The following is a 23,837-nucleotide window of genomic DNA, read 5'->3' as shown; positions in this document are numbered from 1 at the left end:
TAGCCTTGCTGAGATGTCTCCATGCTTAGCTGAGGCTTCCTACCAACAGCCAATTTTCCAACAACAATTGAGGGAACTCTTTTGGCAGCAGAGCCTGCAGCTTCATTCAAACCGTCAGCTCTCTGCAAGCCTAACCGACGTGCTGACTCAGCGTCACCAGAGGGATGCGCTGACTCATTGCCACGGTCTTTGACACTTAGAAACGATGCAGGATAATAAATGTCTGTAGTGGTTTTAAGTTTGGAGCAATTTGTCAACACAAAATAGATATGCAAAGGCAGACATAACAAAGCACTTACCAGAAGACAAGAACATGCAACATGGAGGGTAGAGTTTAATGGACAAGAGGGTAAAACTAGAAACGGCTAATTATACGTGCAGATGGGACTTCAGAGTACTGTAGGTAAGGGGAGAAAGTGAACGAGGGAGAAGGAAGAGTCACTGGGAGAAGCAGCACTCTGGCACACTATAGCCATGCCTGAACTAAGAAAATGAACCCATTGCCTGCGAAGTTGGTCTCTAAATGTATTTTATATCACACTGAAAGATGCTAGGTAGAGTGGCTTGGGTGGGCCAGGTTATGGTTGATGTTATAGATGTGTTTTTAAAACATCACTAACTTATTGCTTCCCTAATACCTTCCATTGTTTCTACTTTTCAGTTTAACACACATACATAACATGAATTATCTTACATAGCTTCACATAACTCAGTATCATTTCCTTCCTTGTGAACATGGACTTCACATTCATTCAGCCCCATATTGAATATCTCTCCCACTTTTCCCCCAGACTATTATCTTGAATTTTTATTTCATTCCTTAAAAAGTAAAGCACGTGTCTTTAAAATTATTCTGTACGGCAGCAGACTCTACTAGAACACTATGTCTGCTGAGGCTGAGCCTGAAGCTTTGACTTGTTTTTAGAACATGGAGCATCATGGGAAAAGATGCAGCCACCTTGCTGCAATAAAAAGGGAGCGAGGGATGCAACAGTGTCTAGTTACTCTACTACAATCAACTCAGTGTCGGGCATGTAAATCTGGAACGTGCAAGACAGTTGTCATGTCCGTGTCCTTGCTGAACCCAGGTTCTAGTCTATCTGCAAGTGAATGTGATAAGACCCCATTAAATAACAAACACAGTCTAAGACCACCAATAGAACCATAGACAAATGCTCTTTTAAAACCACTGCAAGCTTTCTTAATTGATAAAAATTATATTTACAGGACTGGAAAGATAGCTCAGTGGCTAGGCTCAGGCTGCTTTTCCAGAGGACCTCCAGGGGACTATGACGCCTCTGAGCTCAGAGGGACCTGTACTCATATTAACTACTTACACAGAGAGAGAGAGACAGACAGACAGACAGACAGACTAGTCAGATTAGACAGAATAGGATATGCCATACTCTCATAAGAAGAGAGAGGAAAGAAAGGCAACCAACATACGAGGGAACAGTGCATCGGGAGAGGGGAAGGAGACAGGTTGCAGAGAGAGAGCAAGGTTCACAGGTGAAGATAGAAGGAGCCAGAGGATGAGAAGGAGCCAGAGGATGAGAAGGAGCAGAGAATGAGAAGCAGCAGAGAATGAGAAGCAGCAGAGGATGAGAAGGAGCAGAGAATGAGAAGCAGCAGAGAATGAGAAGCAGCAGAGAATGAGAAGCAGCAGAGAATGAGAAGCAGCAGAGAATGAGAAGCAGCAGAGAATGAGAAGGAGGCAGAGAATGAGAAGGAGCAGAGAATGAGAAGGAGCAGAGAATGAGAAGGAGCAGAGAATGAGAAGGAGGCAGAGAATGAGAAGGAGCAGAGGATGAGAAGGAGCAGAGGATGAGAAGGAGCCAGAGGATGAGAAGGAGCCAGAGGATGAGAAGGAGCCAGAGGATGAGAAGCAGCAGAGAATGAGAAGGAGCCAGAGAATGAGTACAGAGCAACAGAAATAGTTTGAGGTCAAGCACAGCAGAAAGTCAGAGGCCGAGAGAGAAGCCAGATTGAGTCAGTCAGCATGGAGAGGAGTTTTGACCCAAAACAGCTGAGTTGAGCCAGCCAGCCAGAGTTCAGAAAGAACAAGAAACAGTGGGCTTATTTAGTAGGAAGTCTCAGAGGCTGAAATATTCTAGGTCTAGATAAGATTGTACGGAGGCTAGAAGCTTCCAGAACTAGGCCTGAGTTAGCAGACAGAGGCAATACACCTTGGAGACAACAATTAATGCCAGAGAATAAAAGTTACAGTAACACTTATGTGTAGTATAAAGAAGGTAATGTTTCTCCTAATTTAAAAAAAAAAAAAACCTAAAAAAAATGTAAACGAGGAAAATACCTAATTAAAAAAAAAAACTAAAAAAAAAAGAAAAAGAAGGTAATGTTTCAGCTTCAAGAATAATCATGAAAATCACAGAGCTTTTGCACTTCCATTCCAACGTGTATACAAACACGGAGGGCCCCAGAGAAATGCATTCAAGAGTTGCAGGTGCTGTTTTACTCTCCTGTACTGACATTTTTTATTTAAAAATTATCTCCTACAATTCATTCTCATCATGATCTTTCCTCTCTTCCAACTCCTCCCAAATTCTACCCAACTCCCTACTCACCCAACTTTGTATTGTCTCTAGAAACAAAAGCAAAACAAAAACTGAAACTATCAAAGAATAACAAAAAAAGAAAAATCAATACAAACAAGCAAAAGGCCAAGGAAACAAACAAAAAAAGGGCAAAAAAGTAACAAAAGCCCAAGAACAATGGAGTTCGTAGTGTGTCTGCCAATGACTGCTGGACAGGGGCCAGACCTACTAGCACTCCATTGGAGACATGTATCTTCTCTTTGCCAGTGGGTATCAATTACAAATAGCTTTGTGGTAAGGGGTGGGGTCTGTGTCTACATCCCTCCTCTTAAACAAATGCTTTTGTGAAGTTTAAAAATGTCAGTTTAAAGCCGGGCGTGATACTTGGGAGGCAGAGGCAGCCTGCTCTACAAAGTGAACCTGGTCTACAAAGTGAGTTCCAGGACAGCTAGGACTATACAGAGAAACCCTGTCTTGAAAAACCAAAAAAACAAAACAAAACAAAAAACAAAAACAAATGTCAGTTTAAGTCATTAGGATGCATTCCAAGCTAAACATATGATAAATTATTGATGATACAATGGCAGGTTAATGCCAACAGAGATTTATTTTTTAAAATAATTTTATTATTGTGTGTTTGTTATGTATATGTATGTGCTGCTGTGTGAGTACATATGTGCCACATGCATGTAAGTGTCCACACAGGTCAGAGGGTGTTGGAAACCACAGAACTGGAGTTACAGGAGGTTGTGAGCTGTTACCTCTCAACCATCTCTCCAGCCCTAAAGACTTTTCTTGAAGAACAACCTATACGTTTTCTTTTTGTGCAAATGTGGAGCTATGACTCAGTGAGTGGAGTGTTTGCCCTGCAAGTGTGAGGGCCTGAGTTGCGATCCAGAGCACCCACTTAAGGACGGGGTGCGCCTGTGGATATCTGTAGAGCCTGGGGTCTGGGTCGACAGGATGTTTCCCAGACGAGTAACAAAATGGTGAGTTCTAGAGTGAATGAAGGGGCCAGTTCAAAAAAAAGAAGATGGAGGGTTGTAACTTCAATTTTTTTAAGTCTATTTTTACTGATGGTTCTTAAAACGTTTTAACCGCCCTTTTAGCCTACCACCCACCAGAGGTAGTGGAATAGAAAGGATATGGGGGAAGTGGACCTGTTTAGAAAAACACTTTCCGTCTGTGTTTTCTGAAAATTGACAGTTCAGTTTACAGGTCAGCTCAATCCACTGGCAAACACTTCATAGATAGATATAGCAACAGTCTAGTTGGATATAGATGAGATGGTAAGCACGAATCAGCAGTGGTGGCACTAGCCAGCAGGGACAGCCAGGCCTCAGCCTCAGCACCAGTCAGCAGCAGGAGGGACCAGGGCCAACAGGAAGCCCAGGAAAAGTTCTCAGCTGTGCCTCTCTCGGTAAAATGAAGATCAACGAAAACGGGAGACCAACAAACATCGCACAGCCAGCTCTATAAGCAAGCCAAGTTCAGTCTCTGTCCCCGTCCGTCCAGTGTGAGCGCCTGTCTCGCCAGCAAAGCAGACGCCACAACAGGATCCTTCTGCAACACGTTTATTTGGAGAGCATTTGACTGTGTAGGCAAGAAGACCCCGAGCCCAGAACTGGTGCTGCTTATATAGGCCTAGGAGAGGCATGTCTCTCACCCGGATTGGTTATGCATTCTACCTCATTTGCATGTCCCTCATCTGATTGGTTATTCTCTCTCAGTACCTCAATGAGGCTCATTATCATACCTCATTTGCATGTCTCTCATCTGATTGGTGGTACTCTCTCAGTATCTCATGGAGCCTCATTATCATGCCCAGGCCAGGCAGTGACTGGGTGAAAAACTTTACTGCATTTGTACACATTGGTTGTTTACTCAAACTTATGCATGGTGGCCAGCGGTAGCCAGCGCCACCTTGTAATGGCATATGTGGCTTCCCACAGTCCAGCCCTGTTTATACTCTCTCCAAACATCAAGTGTCCCCCGCAGGTCTCGCCTAAGCATGTGCGTCTGTCTCAGCTGACATCACTCAGACAATCAAGCCGAGTCCAAGGAGTGACAAGAAACTGTAACATGCCACCAAAAGGTTTTTTGGTGCGTTTCTCTCTATGGAGTCCCAACAAACAGAGCTCAATTACACAGTGTAAGGTGGACCAATACGTGTGTGTTGTTAGGGAAGAAGCCTTCATCGCATGTCCTTTATCCTTGTTTGCTTTAGCAGGACATCCTTTCTCTTGTGTCTACTTCAGCAAAACTTCACAAGTCTGCCTTAGTCCTTCACCTGCGCCCTCTTCAATGAGACATTCCTTCACATGTTTGTCTTAACAAGACACCATCCAACACAACTGATTTTCCAAAGAACCCCTAAGTTTCCAGTCAGAAGGTGATAGAGAAAGTGTCTTTTGTCAATCCCTGGCATCCAATGTCTGTGCACACCCATATACCCCCAGTCTTGCTGTTGCAAAGCTATGGTAGCCCAAAGAGTTGTTGTGAGTTTTTCAGTTGCATTGACTCATGTCAATCCCTGGCATCCAATGTCTGTGCACACCCATATACCCCCAGTCTTGCTGTTGCAAAGCTATGGTAGCCCAAAGAGTTGTTGTGAGTTTTTCAGTTTCATTGACTCATCGTCGCCATGCCTGTTCCAGCCCACCCCACACCCCACAGCCTTTCAAAGCCCATGGTTTTGTGGTAACACTGGAAAAAACTACTTGTTTTCTTGAAGACAAGACAGCCGAAGTAACTCTCATCGCCTGGAATCTTTCCATTCTACGGTTTTGAATGGGCTTAAACGTCAGTGTCTTCTAGCTCCCAACAAAGCCACAGCACTACCCAGTCTTTGTCCCGGAAATCCATTCAGTTCCTGAAAGAACTCTTTCTGGCAGACAAGTGGCTACAGGCTACCCTAACAGTTTCAGCAGCTCTTCAGATCCTTCAATCACTCTGGATCCCCATCCCCCAAACAGTAACATCCCTGATGTGTTGCTCTGCCAAGTTCTTAATCATAGGCCAACTCCCCAGGGTCCCCTTGTCAGACCAATTCCTCATCCATTACGTATGCTGGCAGTTGTTAAAAGCAAAAAAAGAAAAACAAGGCATATTTACAATAACTTCAGATATATTTAAAGAGATACCTAAAAATGATACCTCAAGTAAGTATCATGGGCCAGGCATGGTGGCGCTTGCCTCGAATCCCAGCACTCAGGAGGCAGAGGCAGGCAGATCTCTTTGAGTTTGAGGCCAGCCTGGTCTACAGAGTGAGTTCCAGAATAGCCAGGATATAGAGAAATTCTATCTTAAACAAACAAGTAAAATGTTACAAAGATGTTAAAAGTAAAAGGATGCAAAACATACCAAGAATATTAAAAAATGGACATTTTTGTGCCAAAGTTTTATGAGTAATAGGCTCAATTATCAATGGAATAATTCATCAAGAAAACATAACAATCATAATTCTAAGTGTGCCAACATCAAAACATAGAAGAGCTGGGGTGGAGTTTAGTGGTAAGGCAAACGCTTATGAAGTGGGAGGCCCTGGGGAAAAGCTGTGCTCGAGTGTGTGTGTGTGTGTGTGTGTGTGTGTGTGTGTGTGTGTGTGTAAAACTATGTCACACACAGTTTCATTTTTGTTCAAATATTTTGAGAAGTCAGAAGAAATGATTGTGTTTAAATAATTTCTAAGGAAATTATTTCAGATTTCCTGTCAAAAGACTAAACAAATCTATTTACTTCACAACTTGGCTTTTCTGTTTACTTTTGCTTATCAAAGCTATAAATATACAAATACATCAACTAATTTCAAAAGACTTATGAAGAAGCACAGTGGCCATTTTTAGCCAATTCTTTTCATATTTGCCTCATGTTCTAAATAGTGTGCTTCTATTTCTGTAGACCTTTCTTTTAAAAAAATTATTTCCTACTTATTTCCTTACTGGAAAATAAAGATTTAGCTTTGTTTCCTTGCCATCAATCTAGATACACGCCACATGTCCTATTGCCTCTGTTTCTTCATACAGTCCCTTACTGAAAACATATTCTGGGATCCTCAGTACCATTACTGTGTATGAAAGCCACAACATGCACGTGAGTGATCGAGCGCCACAACACCTGTGTGACTGATGTGATGTCCAGCCATGTGTCAGCTGAGGTATCTACTTTTACTACATAGCTTTTCTCCTAGAATTCGATGGCTTTTTAAAAATTTTATATAGTTCTTAAAATGGAATTTCCAATAACCACACTGTTATTCCTAATTCCCACCACGGTCTTGGCCACCTCTCAAGGAGCTCACTCATATCTTGGCTTTCTACAAATTTCTCCTGAAGCCACATCCAAGGCCTCTGACATGCCAATGTGAACCGTTACCCTCTGCCAGGGCCCATCTGTCTTCTTGGAAGAGCTGTCCACTTTCTTCTGCCCTGGGTCACCTGCTCCCTGGACTCTCTCTTCTTGAGCCTAAACTTACTTCCTCCTTGTAGTGGAACACAACCTCCTGAAATCCCTCAGAAAGGTTACACGAGATGTAGCATGCATTTAAAAATATCCTTATGACCTCTCAAACAAAGTTCATATTGGGGAGAACACGGCTCAGTAGACATAGGTACTTTAAGTCAAGTGTCTCCCCAGTTCCCTCATGGTTGAAGGAGAGTACTGAGTGCTGACTGACTGCTGCAAGCAATTGATTGCTGATCTCTACAAATGCACTGTGATAAGGAACTACAAAGGAGCATGTGCCGTGTGTGTGTGCACACCTGTGTGTGTGTGTGAGTGTGTGTGTGTGTGTGTGTGTGCACATTGAAAAAATCATGGTGGATTTTAGAAGATAATTTTTTTAAAACTTCTAATGCTGCCTCTGAGATGCTTGAAAGGCTTCTAGTTCCGGGGCCTCTGTAGGTAACCGGTTTGTTTCCCCTGAAAGTGTGAACTGTAATGATGGAAAACACAGCCTAAATTTGAGGGTCCTGAGCCTCCTGAAGGCCATCAGCTCCTTAGAACGCTGCAACAATAGTGGGAAAGTATGTATCATGCTGAGAAGCAGGGTGTATTATATTAATGAAGATGTGTGGCTGGTTAGATGACTCATTAACCCTCACATACCAAACATCCATCAACTGGGCATTTATTTCCTGAAAAAAAAAAAAAACTAAAACTTTCCTCCCTTACAAAGTTGAATAAATTGTTTGGAGCATGTTCATGCAACAACTGTCACGTTTACAAGCTCACAGCAGCGTCCGACACACTTACCAGAAAACAAAGTCAGCAGTAGACCAGCAGCAACCATGTATACACAGCTGCCAGCAAAGTTAGCAGATGTCCCATTCTCAAATGTAAACAGACCACCAGAGATCAGCCAACACATGGGAAGAGCTTGCATCAGAAAAGAAACAACCACAGAAAAGAGGAAAATAATCTCAGAGCAAAGACAGATCAGGGAATGGATCGAACGTTTTAGAAATGTTAGTAATGTTGAAGAACCTTTCAAATACATGATTTCACAGTCATTGCACAAAGTAGAAAGTATTCCCACTGGAATACAGGAAATTGCATTTAGAGTGAGTTTGCTTTGTGCAGAATTACGCTTCTAGCCAGTAATGGTGTTGGTGTTCAGCTTTTATATTCCTACTCCCTTGGCGCTCTTCTCATTAACTGCAGCTTTGCATCGATTACCCACACAATGTAGAGTAACGCAGAACCACAGGACAACCATCCCAAACATAAACCATAAAGATCATAACTGAATACTAGCACTTATTTCTACCTGACATTACTCTCTGAGCCTAGGAAGGCTTCCTTGGTAAATGGTGTTGGTTTGAAAAATGTCCCCCGTAACCTCAGACATTTGAACACAATTGGTTCCCAATTGGTGCTACTGTTTGGGAGATTTAGGAGGTGTGGCCATGCTGAAGAAAGAATCCAAGAGGATCAGGCTTGGAAAGCATAAAGCTATCCCCACTGCACTGCAGACTCTTCTTCATGCTTTCAGTCTGAGACTTGAGTGCTCAGCTTCCTGTCCCTGCCATCATGCCTGCTGCCTGTCGCTAGGACTCCACCCCACCTTCATGGTCTTATACCACTGGAACCATAAGCCAAACAAACTCTCTACGTTGCCTTTGGTCATGGTGTTTTATCACAGCAACAGAAAATAACAAAATAGCCTTAAGTCAGGTGAATATTCATACCAGGGAGAATTAAGTGTGTGTGGCGTATATACTTGTTGGTATACTTGCATGTGTGTGCTCATGCATGCATGTGTGCGTGTGAAGACCAGATGTAAACAGATGTCTTCCTCCTTTTTTCTCCACCTTATCTTTTGGGACATGGTCTCTTACTGAATGCTAGACTGGTTGGTCAGTGAGATCTAAGGATGTTTCTGTCTCTCATCTCCCCACCCCCAACTTCTATATGGGTGCTAGGTGTCCAAATTTTGATTCTTATACTTGCATGACAAGTAACTTTACTGACAGCCATCTTTCCAATAGAAAGAATTTTAAGTTATATATCAGGGAACCTACCATAGAAAGGACAGAGGGATAGAGATACAACCCAAAAAGACTACTTTCTTTTTCTGAGACTGGGTTGCTCTGTGTAACCCTAGCTGTCTTGGAACTCAAGCCTACATTTATAATCTAATAGAATTTTAGGGTGCTCTTTCTCTCCCCTCCTCTGCCCCTCTCTACTGTGTGTATTTACACAATAATGGCTGAGGCAGAGATGATATATATTACCCAATAAAATTTAAGAAATGTTTGCTGAATAAATGTAATGAATAAAGAAAATGACTGAATTTTCAAAAAGACTTAAAACTGAGGATAAACTTTTACAAAAGGAAATTGTTAATATTCAGAGTTTAAATCATGAACCATAAGTACCTAACATTTCACATTTGCATTAACACAAATACACACACACACACACACACACACACACACACACACAGCCAGTTCAAACACAGTAAGAAACTGACAGGCAATACTTTCATGTCGTGAATTTCTTTTTTAATAATCATTTGAGCTGGGAAATAACTTTGCAGAATACTTGAAACCCACAGGACACATTCACATGATATTTTATTTTTATGGGGTTAATTATAATGTAATCCTTAGTCCAAGTCCACCCAACATATACCAAGCCAGTCTGAAATGATCAATTTTCCCATAGAAAGTTTTACTGAAAATACAGCTGAACATTTTATAAACTGGCATCAAATTCTAAGCTTTGTGCTTGATGTATTACCCAAAATCTGTTCTCTGTAGCCACGGTGATCTTAACAACAAGTAGCAGACAAGAACTTTGCCATTAAACTTAGATCACATCACCACCACACAAATAGTGATCCCCTCTGTTACTGGCCCTGTGAACAAATAAAACTGTCCCATAGACTAGTTCAAGCAGAATACTTCAGAAAGTCTGCCCCTAACGATGTGGACATAATTTCTCAGCAGGGGCTCTTCTGGGTTTTCCCTATAAAATCCATTAAAGACTCGATCATTAAACATTTTTATTTCTTATAGTATCTTCATCCAACAACCCTGAAGAGTGACATTTAAAATGGCCTCCAAGGTCTTACTATTATACGTGGATCCTCCAGTCAGCATTGTGCATCATTAGGTGTGGTGAACGCATAAGGGAATGGATATCTTATTTAAAGGGGTTTCTGGCAGTACTGTCTTGGATGTGCTCTGATGTCCAGGGACTCCTCAATCCTAGGAGAAGATCCTAAACTGCTTCAGGGGAATCACATTCATGAAAAGAAGGCCACAGTCAGGAGATGCCTGATGCTGAGGCTACATCAGGTTAGGGCAGGGTCAGTTACCATGGTGATGGCTGAAGGGGGGGCTGCTCCCTAATCTCTCCTCCCTTTCCACTGAGAAATTAATTCGTAGAAAGTAACATTTCACTTTAACCCAAAGGCAAACTTGTCCTTTCTCTCCCTGGCTCAGGAAATTAACTTGTAAATGGGGAAACTAGCTCCGTCTCAGCTTCACTGAAGAGTTTATTTTTGGCATACTCAGGATATTTCAACACCATTCCTTAAATTCCTCTAAAGACCTCTCCCATTTACAGCAGCACTTGCCTGAGACTTCAATCAGGTCTTTTTTGTTCTCATGTTTCAAAATTCTAAGATACTTGAAAATTGTGATTTAAAAAATAGGTGCAAAAAGTCTTACCAAAAAAAAACCAACCAAACAAAAACAAAAACAAAAACCTCTCACATACTGTATTCACTTACATATCTGAAATCCGTATTTAATTATAAACACTCTGCCATTATCTCATACCATTCCTTTAAAAAATTCAGAAATATGTTTGGTATTGATCTATATTTACCTTCAAGTTGTCCTGCATGTCACAAGTATAATCTGTTCATAGAGTTTAAGAGAGGCTAGTGGCTTAGCCTTTCAGTGACAGAGCTCTTGACTAACATTGCAAGGCCCTGGATTCAATCCTCAGTGCGACAAGGAAGGGGAGAGAGAGGAGGATGGGAGAAAGCAACAGTGGGTTATTTCCATGTAGCAAATACTTTCTGAGTTGTATCATGACAAATGTGAAAGGTGTGTGATTTGACAGCAGCTCACCATTTGTTAGCTGTGTGGCAGTGAAGACGCCAACCATTTATTCCAAGCCCCAATGTTTCCATCTATAGATTAGAGGCAACGACAACCACCCCTGTTCCTGTAGAGTTTAAACTAGCTTAAGGCCATAGTCAAAGCTTGGGAACCACGGTTAGTGCTCAGAGTTGGCTGCGTGAATGCTACAGAGAATGAAACAAAGCTAAGAACCAGCACTGTTCCAGGAGAAAGCTGGCTACAATTCCTGGCAAAGATCTAAAGAAACAAATTAGTATTCTCTCAGGAATCTTCAGCCTTGGGGCTACCTCCATATGGCAGAAGGTGTGGAGAACTATAAGGGAGGAGCTCTAAGCATACTGGTCCCAACACAAAGCTAAAAGTGTAGGTGGAGTTGACTGGTCTCAGGAATGCAACATTTGACTCTCTCTGGCAATTACCCACGATGCCACAGGGCTTACTTTGAAAATATGTACTGTAACGTAAATGGCTAATGTTGCAAATATATATCCATTTAACACTGAAAGATTGATATATCTGTTGTATGGGGGGGGGGGGGTGTTGGCAGATAGACCAGAAAGCAACCTGAGTTGACAGACAAATCACTTGAGGCTTTAAAAGTGATGGCTTTATCGCTTTCTTCTTAGTATAAAACTCAGGCAAACTAAATAGCCTTTTATATCTTATTATACTCTTGTACAAATGTGGATGACATTAGTACCTATTTCATAAAATTATTGGGAAGATTAAATATATAAATTACTTAGGATAACTACTGGCCATATAAGCATCCGTTGTCTAATCAATAAAACAGTTGCTAGATGAATTTAGTACACTTTACCTATAAAATATTCAACACATAAGTCAATAAATAGTTGGCATTTTTATTAAAATGTGGGCAGATAACAAAAATAATGTTTAAACCTAAGAATGATATTGCATAATGGAATACAAGAACAACAAAAAGGGACGCTGTGAAGATCCTTAGTCTCTCTACAGTGTCGAGTATGTTTTACTGGGAAGCATGAATAACCGTTACTCGTATCATTTCCAGTGTATAAAACACATGTGAACGAGTCCATCTCCTAGACCTCAAGCCAGAGTTAGAAATTAGACATTTTTTAAAAGACAGTAACTTTGAATGAATGCTCCTTTTAATATTCATTTACTGAAAAGAGAGTAAATAAATAGTAAGCAGATCAATAATCAAAAGGGCAACTTATAGTTATACTTACAGAGAAAACGATACTTTTATACAATGAAAAAGTATCTCAGGAGCTGATCCTGTGCCACAGCGCTCCATACTCAAATATCGCAGGGAGAGAGCTGGTCTCCCAGGAGTGCCGAAAGCCTTCGAGCACAGGTAACATCACCACTTCTGCTCAAATTCGTGGCCTAAGAGGGACCCTCCCAGAGCCATCAGGACACAGGAACCAAGCCAACAGCTAGGGACAGGATCCTTCTGGCTTCCACCTGCATCCTAGAGCTGATCCTGTGCCACAGCTCTGCATACCCAAATATCTCCTGGAGAGAACAGGTCTCCCAGGAATACTGACACATAGACTTGTAGGGGGGGACAAGTCACAGTCAGAGACAGCAAGACCAGCTAACACCAGAGATAACCAGATGGCAAGAGACAAGGGCAAGAAACATAAGCAACAGAAACCAAGGCTACTTGACATCATCAGAACCCAGTTCTCCTACCACAGCAAGCCCTGGATACTCCAATACACCAGAAAAGTAAGACTCTGATTTAAATTCACATCTCATGATGAAGATGGGGGCTTTAAGAACACATAAATAACGCCCTTAAAGAAATACAGGAGAACACAGGTAAACAGCTAGAAGCCCTTAAAGAGGAAACACAAAAGTCCCTTAAAGAATTACAGAAAAACACAACCAGACAGGTGAAGGAATTGAACAAAACCATCCAGAATCTAAAAATGGAAATAGAAACAATAAAGAAATCACAAAGAAAGACAACCCTGAAGATAGAAAACCTAGAAAAGAGATCAGGAGTCATAGATGCAAGAATCACCAACAGAATACAAGAGAAAAGAGAGAATCTCAGGTGCAGAAGATTCCATAGAAAACATTGGCACCACAGTCAAAGAAAATGCAAAATGCAAAATGCAAAAAATGCTAATCCAAAACATCCAGGAAATTCAGGACACAATGAGAAGACCAAACCTAAGGGTAAAAGGTATAGAAGAGAGTGATGATTCCCAACTTAAAGGGCCAGTAAATATCTTTAACAAAATTATAGAAGAAAACTTTCCTAACCTAAAGAAAGAGATACCCATAAACATACAAGAGGCCTACAGAACTCCAAATAGATTAGACCAGAAAAGAAATCTGTCCCATCATATAATAGTCAAAACACCAAATGCACAAAACAAAGAAAATTAAAAACAGTAAGGGGAAAAGGTCAAGTAACATATAAAGGCAGACCTATCAGAATTACACCAGACTTCTCACCAGAGACTATGAAAGCTAGAAGATCCTGGAGAGATGTTATACAGGCCCTAAGAGAACACAAATGCCAGCCCAGGCTACTATACCCAGCAAAACTCTCAATTACCATAGATGGAGAAACCAAGATATTCCATGACAAAAGCAAATTTACACACCATCTTTCCATAAATCCAGCCCCACAAAGGATAATAGATGGAAAACACCAATAAAAGGAGGCAAACTATACCCTAGAAAAAGCAAGAAAGTAATCTTCTTTCAACAAACCCACAAGAAGATAGGCACACAAACATAAAAATAACAGCAAAAATAATAGACAGCAACAATCATTATTCCTTAATATCACTTGATATCAATGGACTCAATTTCCCAATAAAAAGAGACAGAAAAACAGATACATAAACAGGACCCAGTATTTTGTTGCACACAGGAAATGCACCTCAGAGACAAAGACAGACACCACCTTAAAGTAAAGGTCTGGAAAGCAATTTTCCAAGCAAATGATCCCAAGAATAGACATTCTAATATTGAATAAAATCAACTTTCAACCAAAAGTTATAAAAAGGATAAGGAAGGACACTTCATACTCATCAAAGGAAAAATCTGCCAAGAACTCTCAATTCTGAATTTCTATGCTCCAAATGCAAGGGCATCCATATTCATAAGAAACTTTACTAAAACTCAAAGCACTCATTGCCATGCAAACAATAATAGTGGGAGACTTCAACACCCCACTTTCATCAATGGACAGATCATGGAAACACAAACTAAACAGAGACACAATGAAACTAACAGAAGTTATGAACCAAATTGATTTAACAGGTATCTATAGAACATTTCATCCTAAAACAAAAGAATATACCTTCTTCTCAGCACCTCATGGTACCTTCTCCAAAACTGACCATACAATCGGTGACCAAAAAGACTTCAACAGATACAGGAAGATTGAAATAACCCCATGCATCCTATCAGATCACCGTGGACTAAGGGTAGTCTTCAATAGCAACAAAACCAACAGAAAGCCGACATACACATGGAAGCTGAACAACACCCTACTCAATGATAACTTGGTCAAGGAAGAAATAAAGAAATTAAAGACTTTTTAGAGTTTAATGAAAATGAAGGTACAACATATCCAAACTTATGGGACACAATGAAAGCAGTGCTAAAAGGAAAACTCAGCTCTGAGTGCCTCCAAAAAGAAACTGGAGAGAGCATACACAAGCAGCTTGACAGCACACCTGAAAGCTCTAGAACAAAAAGGAACAAATACAGCCAAGAGGAGTAGACGGCAGGAAATAATCAAAGTCAGAACTGAGATGAACCAAGTTGAAACAAAAGAGACTATAAAAAGAATCAACAAAACCAGGAGCTGGTTTGTTGAGAAAGTCAACAAGATAGATAAACCAGACTAACCAGAGGGCACAGGAACAGTATCCTAATTAACAAAATCAGAAATGTAAAGGGAGATATAAGAACAGAAACCGAGGAAATTAAAAAAAAAAATCAGATCCTACTGCAAAAGCCTATACTCAACAAAACTGGAAAATCTGGATGAAATGGAAAATTTTCTAGACAGATACCAGGTACCAAAGTTAAATCAGGATCAAATAAACCATCTAAACAGTCCCATAACCCCTGAAGAAATAGAAGCAGTCATTAAAAGTCTTTCAACAAAACAAAACAAAAAACAAAGCCCAGAACCAGATGGGTTTAGTGCAGAATTCTATCAGATCTTCAAAGAAGACCTAATACCAATACTCTACAAAGTATCCCACAAAATAGAAACAAAAGGAACACTACCCAATTCATTCTATGAAGCCACAGTTATGCTGCGTATTGTCCCTTAGAGATCGATTTCTGTCTAACCAGGAACCTGTTACAATTTCCTTTCATAGCGGACTTCATAAGAGATTTTTTTCTACTTCTATCATGTTTAATGTTCCAAACAGATTAAAAAAAAAAAAACTAGTTGAGTGCATATTACTTTTAGCTTCAGAAGATATGTGTATTCAAGAGGCATTTAACTATTATAAATTATTTTGATGACTTAAAAAATGCAAAAAAAAAATCTTCATAAGGAACTTGCTGTAATGGTTTTTAAAAGAACAACATAGGGGCTGGGGAGATGGCTCAGTCAGTAAAATGCTTACTATGCAATCAAGAAGACCTGGATTTGGTCCCACAAATCCATGTAAAAAGTTAAGTATGCTGCTGTGGTCTATAATCTCAGCACTGGGGAGGGGGAACTAAAGACCCCTGGGCTTCGATGGCCATCCCACCAAACTAGTCAGTAAGCCCCAGACCCCAATGAAGAGATCCTGTCTCAAAAAACAAGACTGAGAGATCCGTGGTTCTCGTCCTTCTCAATGCTGTGACCCTTTAATTCAGTTCCTCACACTGTGATTCCCAAAATTATTTCATTGCTACTTCAAAACTGTCATTTTGCTACTGTTATGATTCATAATGTAAATATCTTATATGCAGAATATCTGACATACAACCTCAAGGGGGCCATACTCCACAGGTTGTGAACCCCTCCCTGGGATTGTTCTCTGGACTCCATGCACACACACACACACACACACACACACACACACACACACACACGGTGGGTGGTGGTGGGGACAAACATTGCTATACAAATTAAAATACAAGGTTAGCTAACTGGAACCAACCAACAGGAGTTTTATTTAGTCTGTTGTTTAACAGGGTCCGCTGTTGAAAAGCAAAGGCAACAGCTGGGAAGTATCGACAATGTTTAGCCACAGGACATCACTGATGGGTAAACAAAATCACTATCTAGGTAGTTGGGCTTGTGGAGAATACAACATAAATCACCTTTCAACATGAGAAATGATTCTTATGTTGAAAAGAGAAAACAATAACACCCTGTGAATAAGAGTCCACATTGAGTTAAATTTCCCTTAGCTATATTTAAGCTGGAATCTTTTCAAGCCTTATTTTTTTTTAATCCTAAAATTAACAAGCAGACAACATTAATATTGAGGACACATTCCACAGAGGCTGTCATTGGGTCCTCTGTGACTCAGGCTGAGGGGACCACTTCAGTCTTTCCACCTAAAAGATGCTAAGGATGAGAAATGCAAAGGTTTTAACAAAATGTTTTACTGGATATTTTTAGGACACTTCTGAAGGATGCTTGCCGAGCAGGAAACAAAGATTTAAGGCTTCTATGGAGAAGTGACACATGTGCCAGTCTCCATCCCAAAAGATGTGAACTCAAGTTTAAAACAACACCTTTCGGGGCTGGAGAGATGGCTCAGTGGTTAAGAGCACTGGCTGCTCTTCCAGAGGTCCTGAGTTCAATTCCCAGCAACCACATGGTGGCTCATAACCTCTATAACGGTAGCCTTGTGGGATCAGATGCTGCCTTCTGGTGTACAGATAGATGTACATGCAGATGAAATATCCACATACATAAAATTTTAAAATCTTAAAAACCAAAAAACACCTGTAAATTTTTTTAATCAGTTACTAGAAGTGAATAGGTAGATAGATAGATAGATAGATAGATAGATAGATAGATAGATAGATAGATAACATTATCAATCTAGATAACATTATCTAGAAATATAAGAACCACATATTGATTTTAAATTCTCTATAACATGCAACATAACATTGCTCAATTAACTCAATATTCAAAATACTTTCAAAACAGTCAATATAATCATTATTGCTGAACTGTTTTATTTTTCCATATAAAATCTCTGAAACCTTTGCTGAAAGGACCCAGATATAGCTGTCTCTTGTGAGGCTATGCCGGGGCCTAGCAAACACAGAAGTGGATGCTCACAGTCAGCTATTGGATGGATCAAAGGGCCCCCAGTGGAGGAGCTAAAGAAAGTACCCAAGGAGCTAAAGGGGTCTGCAACCCTATAGGTGGAACAACAATATGAACTAACCAGTACCCCCCTCCCCCGAGCTCGTGTTTCTAGCTGCATATGTATCAGATGATGGCCTAGTCAGCCATCATTGGAAAGAGAGGTCCATCATCTTTCAAACTTTATATGCCTCAGTACAGGGGAACGCCAGGGCCAAGAAGTGGGAGTGGGTGGGTAGGGGAGTGGTGGGGGGGATGGGGGATTTTTGGGATAGCATTGGAAATGTAAATAAAGAAAATACCTAATTTAAAAAAAAAAATCTCTGAAACCCACAGTGTATTTTACATTTGCAACATACTTGAGTTTGAACAAGTCTAGCTGAAATGTCCCATGGTCACATGTGGCATGTCAGTATCTGTGCTGATTTGTTTCATCAACTTGAGCCAAACCGTGTTCTGAGAAGACGGAATCTCAAGTGAGGAACTGCCCCCATCAGCTTGGGCTATGGGCATATTGACTAATGTGGGGACCCAAGCCAACTGTGGGCGGTGGGAAGAAAGAAAGGTAGCTGGGCAATGAGCCTGAAGCAAGACAGGAAGTCACATTCTTTCACGGTCCCTGCTTGAATTCCTGCCCTGACTTCCTTCAGTGATGGACTTGGATCCAGACATCTATAAGCCAAATAAACCCTTCCCTCCCCAATTTGCTCTTGGCAATGGTATTCATCAGAGCATTAGAAAGGAAATTAACACAGTATTATGTCAGACAGCAAAGTCTAGAATCCAAGTTCCCAGGAAATAAATATGTGTGTGTGTAAAATTCCAATGACAAAAAAAATCTAATTGCATTACTATTAATAGAAGAATATGACTAATAAACTCAATTCAAGCCTCAATGATAATTTTGTAACATATATTAGAAATTCCTAAGCAGGTGAATTATTTCAAGTATATTATAACCACATTTTACTATCAGTAAAGAGTTTTCTTCAACAATCACTTTGAAATTATTTTTCTGTTTGCTTTGTTTTATTGAGATGGGATTTTGCTGTGTGACTCAGGCTGGCCTTGAGCTTGTGATCCCCCTGCCTCAGTGCTGGGATTACAAGCTTGTGGCACTGTACTAGGCTTAAAATTATATTCTTCAACAGAAAGCAGATCAAAATGCTATTAAATCCCTCTAATAAATCAAATAAATTATATTTTTCTCCCTGGAATGAATAAACTCTGTATTCATCAAACATGTAATATTCTGCCAGGCGGTGGTGGCGCACGCCTTTAATCCCAGCACTTGGGAGGCAGAGGCAGGCGGATTTCTGAGTTCGAGGCCAGCCTGGTCCACAGAGTGAGTTCCAGGACAGCCGGGGCTACACAGAGAAACCCTGTCTCGAAAAAAAACAAAAAACAAAACAAACAAACAAACAAACAAACAAACCAAAAACCATGTAATATTCCCGTCCAACTAGTGCTCACAAATAAATGTTTTTTTTTTGTTTCATATTTAGTGAAAGACTATGTCGACTGCAGCTTCAAATACCTCATAAATGTTAGACCATATTCACTATTTTTAAAATTGTTGCCCCCCCCCAGGAATAATGAGGTCACTTAATGCATATGAAACAGGGATCCGATAACCTACAGGAATGAAGGTTCTGGGGAAGCCTTACTTTGTCTGCTAAGAGCTCGCGGATCTTGCTTGCTTGAACTCGGAATTTCATGAGCTGAGCCTCCAGAGCTACGCAGCGCTCTTTCCAGTCTATTAGTCCTTCTGGCTCAGAGGGCTCCTCCATAGTTCTTCTGAGAGAAGGGGGTGGGGGAGAGAACAGTTAATCCAAGAAATGACCCAATAATGTACTGAATGCCATCCACACACAAGTCTTAGATTCTGTGCTATAGTTTGGAGAATTAAATGACAGACAAGATGTCAAGGCTGGAAGCCATACTGGGGTGCTTAATTTTCTGTCTCAGTTTACCCATGCTAAAGGACAGAGGGATGCGAACAATCACAGGCCTCGTGGACAAGCTGTGAGGGGCAAATGAACCAGCGTTGCTTCCAAAAGAACTCTAACCTGCGATAGCACAGCCCAGACGCAGACTATTGTAAAGTAACTCTTCCTAACAGGTAAGACTTTAAAATAGCCACTCATGATTCACATTCAGATTTGCCACAATGTATTGGTAATACGGCAAAAATAACCTATGGAAATACCATACCTGTGCTAGAATTACAGTTTAGATTTGCGCTAGAATGATGGCCTGGTACAAGTTTGGATTGATTCATCTGGGTCCAGGCCAGAAAGCCTCTGTCTTCTCTGACCAGGGACGTTATTAGAGGCCTGACAAATACATTTGCATTTCAGGGAGAAAGAGGAAACAGATGAAGATGAAAATTAGAATCATCTACATTTAGTATATCTGGACTCAGTGTTTTGGTTTGTTTGGGTTTTTTTTGTTTTTGTTTTTTTTTGTTTTTGTGTGTGTGTTTTGTTTTGTTTTGTTTTCTGAGACAGGGTTTCTCTGTGTAGTCCTGGCTGTCCTGGAACTCACTCTCTAGACAAAGCTGGCCTCAAATTCAGACATCCACCTGCCTCTGCCTCCTGAGTGCTGGCATTAAAGGCGTGCACCACCACTCAACTGCCTGGCTGACTCAGTGTTTTCTATAATATTAGCTGCCCCTTTGAAGGAGATTAATTCCAGGGGAAGCGTCACCGGAGGGAGGAAGATCTAGGCCAGGGAGACTGTCTTGCAAGTCTAAAGGACTACTGACTTCAGCAGCCTGGATGCTCCTGGCTCTGGGATCTATGAAAGTAGTTTTGAATGTTTATTAATGGTTTGGGACCTAATTGTATTTCTGAATGACCTTGGCCATGAACTGACGGAATCTGCATTAGGAATGGATTTCCCAAAGGAACCAAGTCCCCAGCCTAAGAGAACACATGATGACAAGGGCTCAGACTCCCCCAGTATTGACGGTAATATAGCCTGTTTCCTAAACATATGCCAAATCGCTTTCCATATTTTTATTGGTTGTTTTATTTATTTGCATTTCAAATGTTATCCCTTTTTCCATTTTCCCCTCCACAAACCCCCTATCCCCACCCCATCCCCCTGCCACAGTGAGGGTGCTCCCCCACTCACCCAACCACTCCCCACTCAGCACCCTAGCATTCCCCTACATCAAGCCACCACAGGACCAAGGACTTCTCCCATTGATGCCCAAGAAGGCCATCCTCTGCTACATATCCAGCTGGAAACTTGGGTCCCTCCATGTGTACTCTCTGGTTGGTAGTTTAGATTCTGGGAGCTTTGGGGGCATCTGATTGATTGATAATATTGTTCTTCCTATGGGATTGCAAACCCCTTCAGCTCCTACAGTCCTTGCCCTAACTCTTCCACTGGGGTCCCTGCACTTAGTCAGGGATGTTTGGCTGTGGGCATCCACATCTGTATTGGTCAGGCTCTGGCAGAGCCTCTTGGGGGACAGCTATATCAGGCTTCTGTCAGCAAGTTCTTCTTGGCATCAGCAATAGTGTCTGGGTTTGGTGTCAGCAGATGGGATGGATCCCTAGGTGGGGCAGTCTCTGGGTGGCCTTTCCTTCAGTCTCTGCTCCACTCTTTGTCCCTGAATTTACTTTTGACAGGAGGAATTCTGGAATTCTGGAATTTTTGAAGTGGGTGGGTAGCCCTCAACTGGGGGCAGTAGCTATCCACTGGATATGGTCTCCACAGGTTCTATCTCTCCTTTGTTGGGTATTTCGGCTAATGTCCTCTCTGTTGGGTTCTGGGACCCTCTCGGGTCCCTGGCATCTGAGACTTTCTAGTGGCTCTCTCCAGTTCCCCCTCCCCCACTGCTACACACCTCCTTTCAAATTCCTGATTCTCTGTACTTCTCCCCCATCTCCTGTATCTGAACCAGCCCCCTTTCCCCTCCCCCTCCTCTCTTCCTCCCAGATCCCTCTCTCCCTCTATCTTCTGAGGTTATTTTATGCCAAATCTTAAAAACTCCATTGCAAACTCCCTTTGTCATCCTAGCACAAGACCGGCTGAGGCAGGAAGATTATGGTATATCCAAGGCTCTCCTGGGCTACACTATAAGTTCTGGGTTCCAGGCCAGCCAAGACTACATAGTTAGACCATCTCAAAAGAAAACCAACAAAACTAACAAAGAAAAATCCTGCAAGCTACAAAAGACTAGCTTGACAATTGTTTTCCTTAAGCACAAAGATAAATGATTTTTGCTTAAAGTAGCTTTCATTTTAATAACGAATTATTCCATAATTTAGAAACAAACAAATACAAATGAATTGTTCTACAAAGGCAGCAATTTTTGTTACAGTCACCCCTAACCACTGCAAACTTTTTAGACATCGCTAGATCCTGGCCACAGACTGCAGAAACATCACTGAAGAGGTGGAGAAAATTCTCCTGCTTTTATAAATCCCACCCCTACTAATTTCTTCCTTCCTTCCTTCCTTCCTTCCTTCCTTCCTTCCTCCCTTCCTTCCTTCCTTTCTTTCTTTTTTAAATATTAGCTTTGTGAACGACATTTTCATTTACCAATTCGCATTTACTATTAATGTTTCATCTTGGTATCACAAATTTCTACATTCTATTGTGACTTCACCTTTCGCTTTAGAGGGGATTGGAGAAAGAAAACACAGATAAAATATTAAACAATAAAAAGCTGTAAGAAAAGAAATATTCTTAATTCTTAAACCACTCAAACGACTCTGCAGAGAGATACGGCCGCTGTTCTACCTCACGCAATGCCTCTATTTCATGCTGGGTAAGTTTTCCTCTGTGGTCAGAGGAACTTGCTCGTGTCCCAGTGTAAAGTGTTTGTCTTGATTTGCTGAGATCTGAACTCTCTGCAGGGCAGACACGTGCTCTGCCAATAACTTATATTCTTAGCCTATAGTTTTAAAAATAGCATAAACAGTACATTAAATACTTTTCAACATTCGAAGATAAACCAAGGCAATGTGCCATATAACTAGAATAAAGGACAAGACATACATGATCATTTCGACAAGCCAGGAAAAAGTCTGACAAAACCCGAAATCTCTTCCTAAGGAAAGCATTCAACACCCTTGCAAGAGGAAGGAAATTCTTCACCCTGGTAAGGGAATCTCCAAAAGCCTGCAGCTCCCAACAGACACACTCAACAGTGACTGAGAGCTTCCTCCTGGGACTCAACAAAAGACAAAGGTGTCTGTTCTTACTACTTGTGCCCTACATTATATGAGAGATCTAGCCAAGGCAAGAATAAAATAAAACGTGTCAGCTGGCCGGTGGTGGGGCATGCCTTTAAGGGCAGAAGATCTCTGAGTTCCAGGACAGTAGGGAATACACAGACTAACCTGTCTGGGCTAGGTAAGAAAAACAAACAGACAAACAAACAAACAAACAGAAAAGTTTCTAGATTTAGATTTTAAAGGGAAGTAAAACTATTTTCAGAGGCTGTGCACAGTCACAGATCACATACTTAAAAAATTCTAAGAAAAACACAAAAACACATATATACACACAGAACCTATTAGAGCTACTGAGTGATGTTTCAGAAAACAACATCAACATGCAAAAATCAAGTTCTATATGCTAGCAAAGAAAAACCCGAAAATTAATAAAATATTCCATTTATGATAGCATGACAATGAATAAGACACTTAGGAGTGAGCTCAACAAAGCAAGGGCAAGATTGGTACTTTGAAAACTACATGTCATCAAGAGAAAATATCAGTCTAAAGAAATGAAGACATGGAGCGTGGATGGATTGCAATCTGTGCAGTTGACAGGACTCAAATGGTTGAGTAATGCAGTAACTGAATATTCCAACTGATTTGGTGTGGGGGAGATTGGTAAACTATCCTAAAATTCACCTTAGGGACCAAAACAAGCTTGAAGGGCTTAAAGAGTCACTTATTCAAACTTCAAAACTAGATACAAAGCGCTACAGTACCCAAGATAGTTAAATGAAGAGAGACATTAGTGAATAAGGTTGAGTCCAGAAATACAACCTTGTGATTACAATCAATTTCTTTCTGAAAAGGGACCAAGACCACTGAACAGGAAAGAGGATATGAAGTGGTGCAACTAGCTAGCCAGATGCAGAAGAACGAATGTGGTCCCCTTCCCTCATCCCAGATACACACATTAGCATTAAATGTATCAAAGGCTTAAATGTAACCCACCGCTCTAAGAAATCGCAAAATAGATACATGGAACCTCATCAAAAATTTAGGAATTATGGGCCTTTAAGGACACAATGAAGAACTTGCAAAAATAGCCTACAGACCGACAGAAAAAGATTTGAAAATCAGGTATGTGAGAAGAGATGTGCCCAGAATATGGAAACGATTCAAACAACTTAATCAGCAACACAAACAA

The 23,837-nt window shown here is 41.0% G+C and overlaps 1 protein-coding gene across 6 annotated transcripts in view; it reads right to left on the bottom strand.

Moving 5' to 3' along the window:
* The window catches only part of Plekhh2 (pleckstrin homology domain containing, family H (with MyTH4 domain) member 2), a 110,249-nt gene that overhangs the window by 81,201 nt on the left and 5,211 nt on the right, over window positions 1-23,837 (bottom strand). For 4 of the 6 annotated variants that reach the window (NM_177606.4, NM_001357987.1, XM_030249636.1 and 1 more), the window contains exon 2: window positions 19,118-19,247. In NM_177606.4, the coding sequence (NP_808274.2) occupies window positions 19,118-19,240 (123 nt within the window). In that variant the 5' untranslated portion in view covers window positions 19,241-19,247. The remainder of the gene's footprint in view (window positions 1-19,117; window positions 19,248-23,837) is intronic. The other 2 variants (NM_001357986.1, XM_017317381.2) reach the window with 1 other exon arrangement.

The sequence above is a fragment of the Mus musculus genome, chromosome 17 (assembly GCF_000001635.26).
Source record: "Mus musculus strain C57BL/6J chromosome 17, GRCm38.p6 C57BL/6J".
Lineage (NCBI taxonomy): Eukaryota > Metazoa > Chordata > Mammalia > Rodentia > Muridae > Mus > Mus musculus.
The sequence above is the reverse complement of the archived record's forward strand: the minus strand, read 5'-3'. Positions and strand labels throughout refer to the sequence as shown.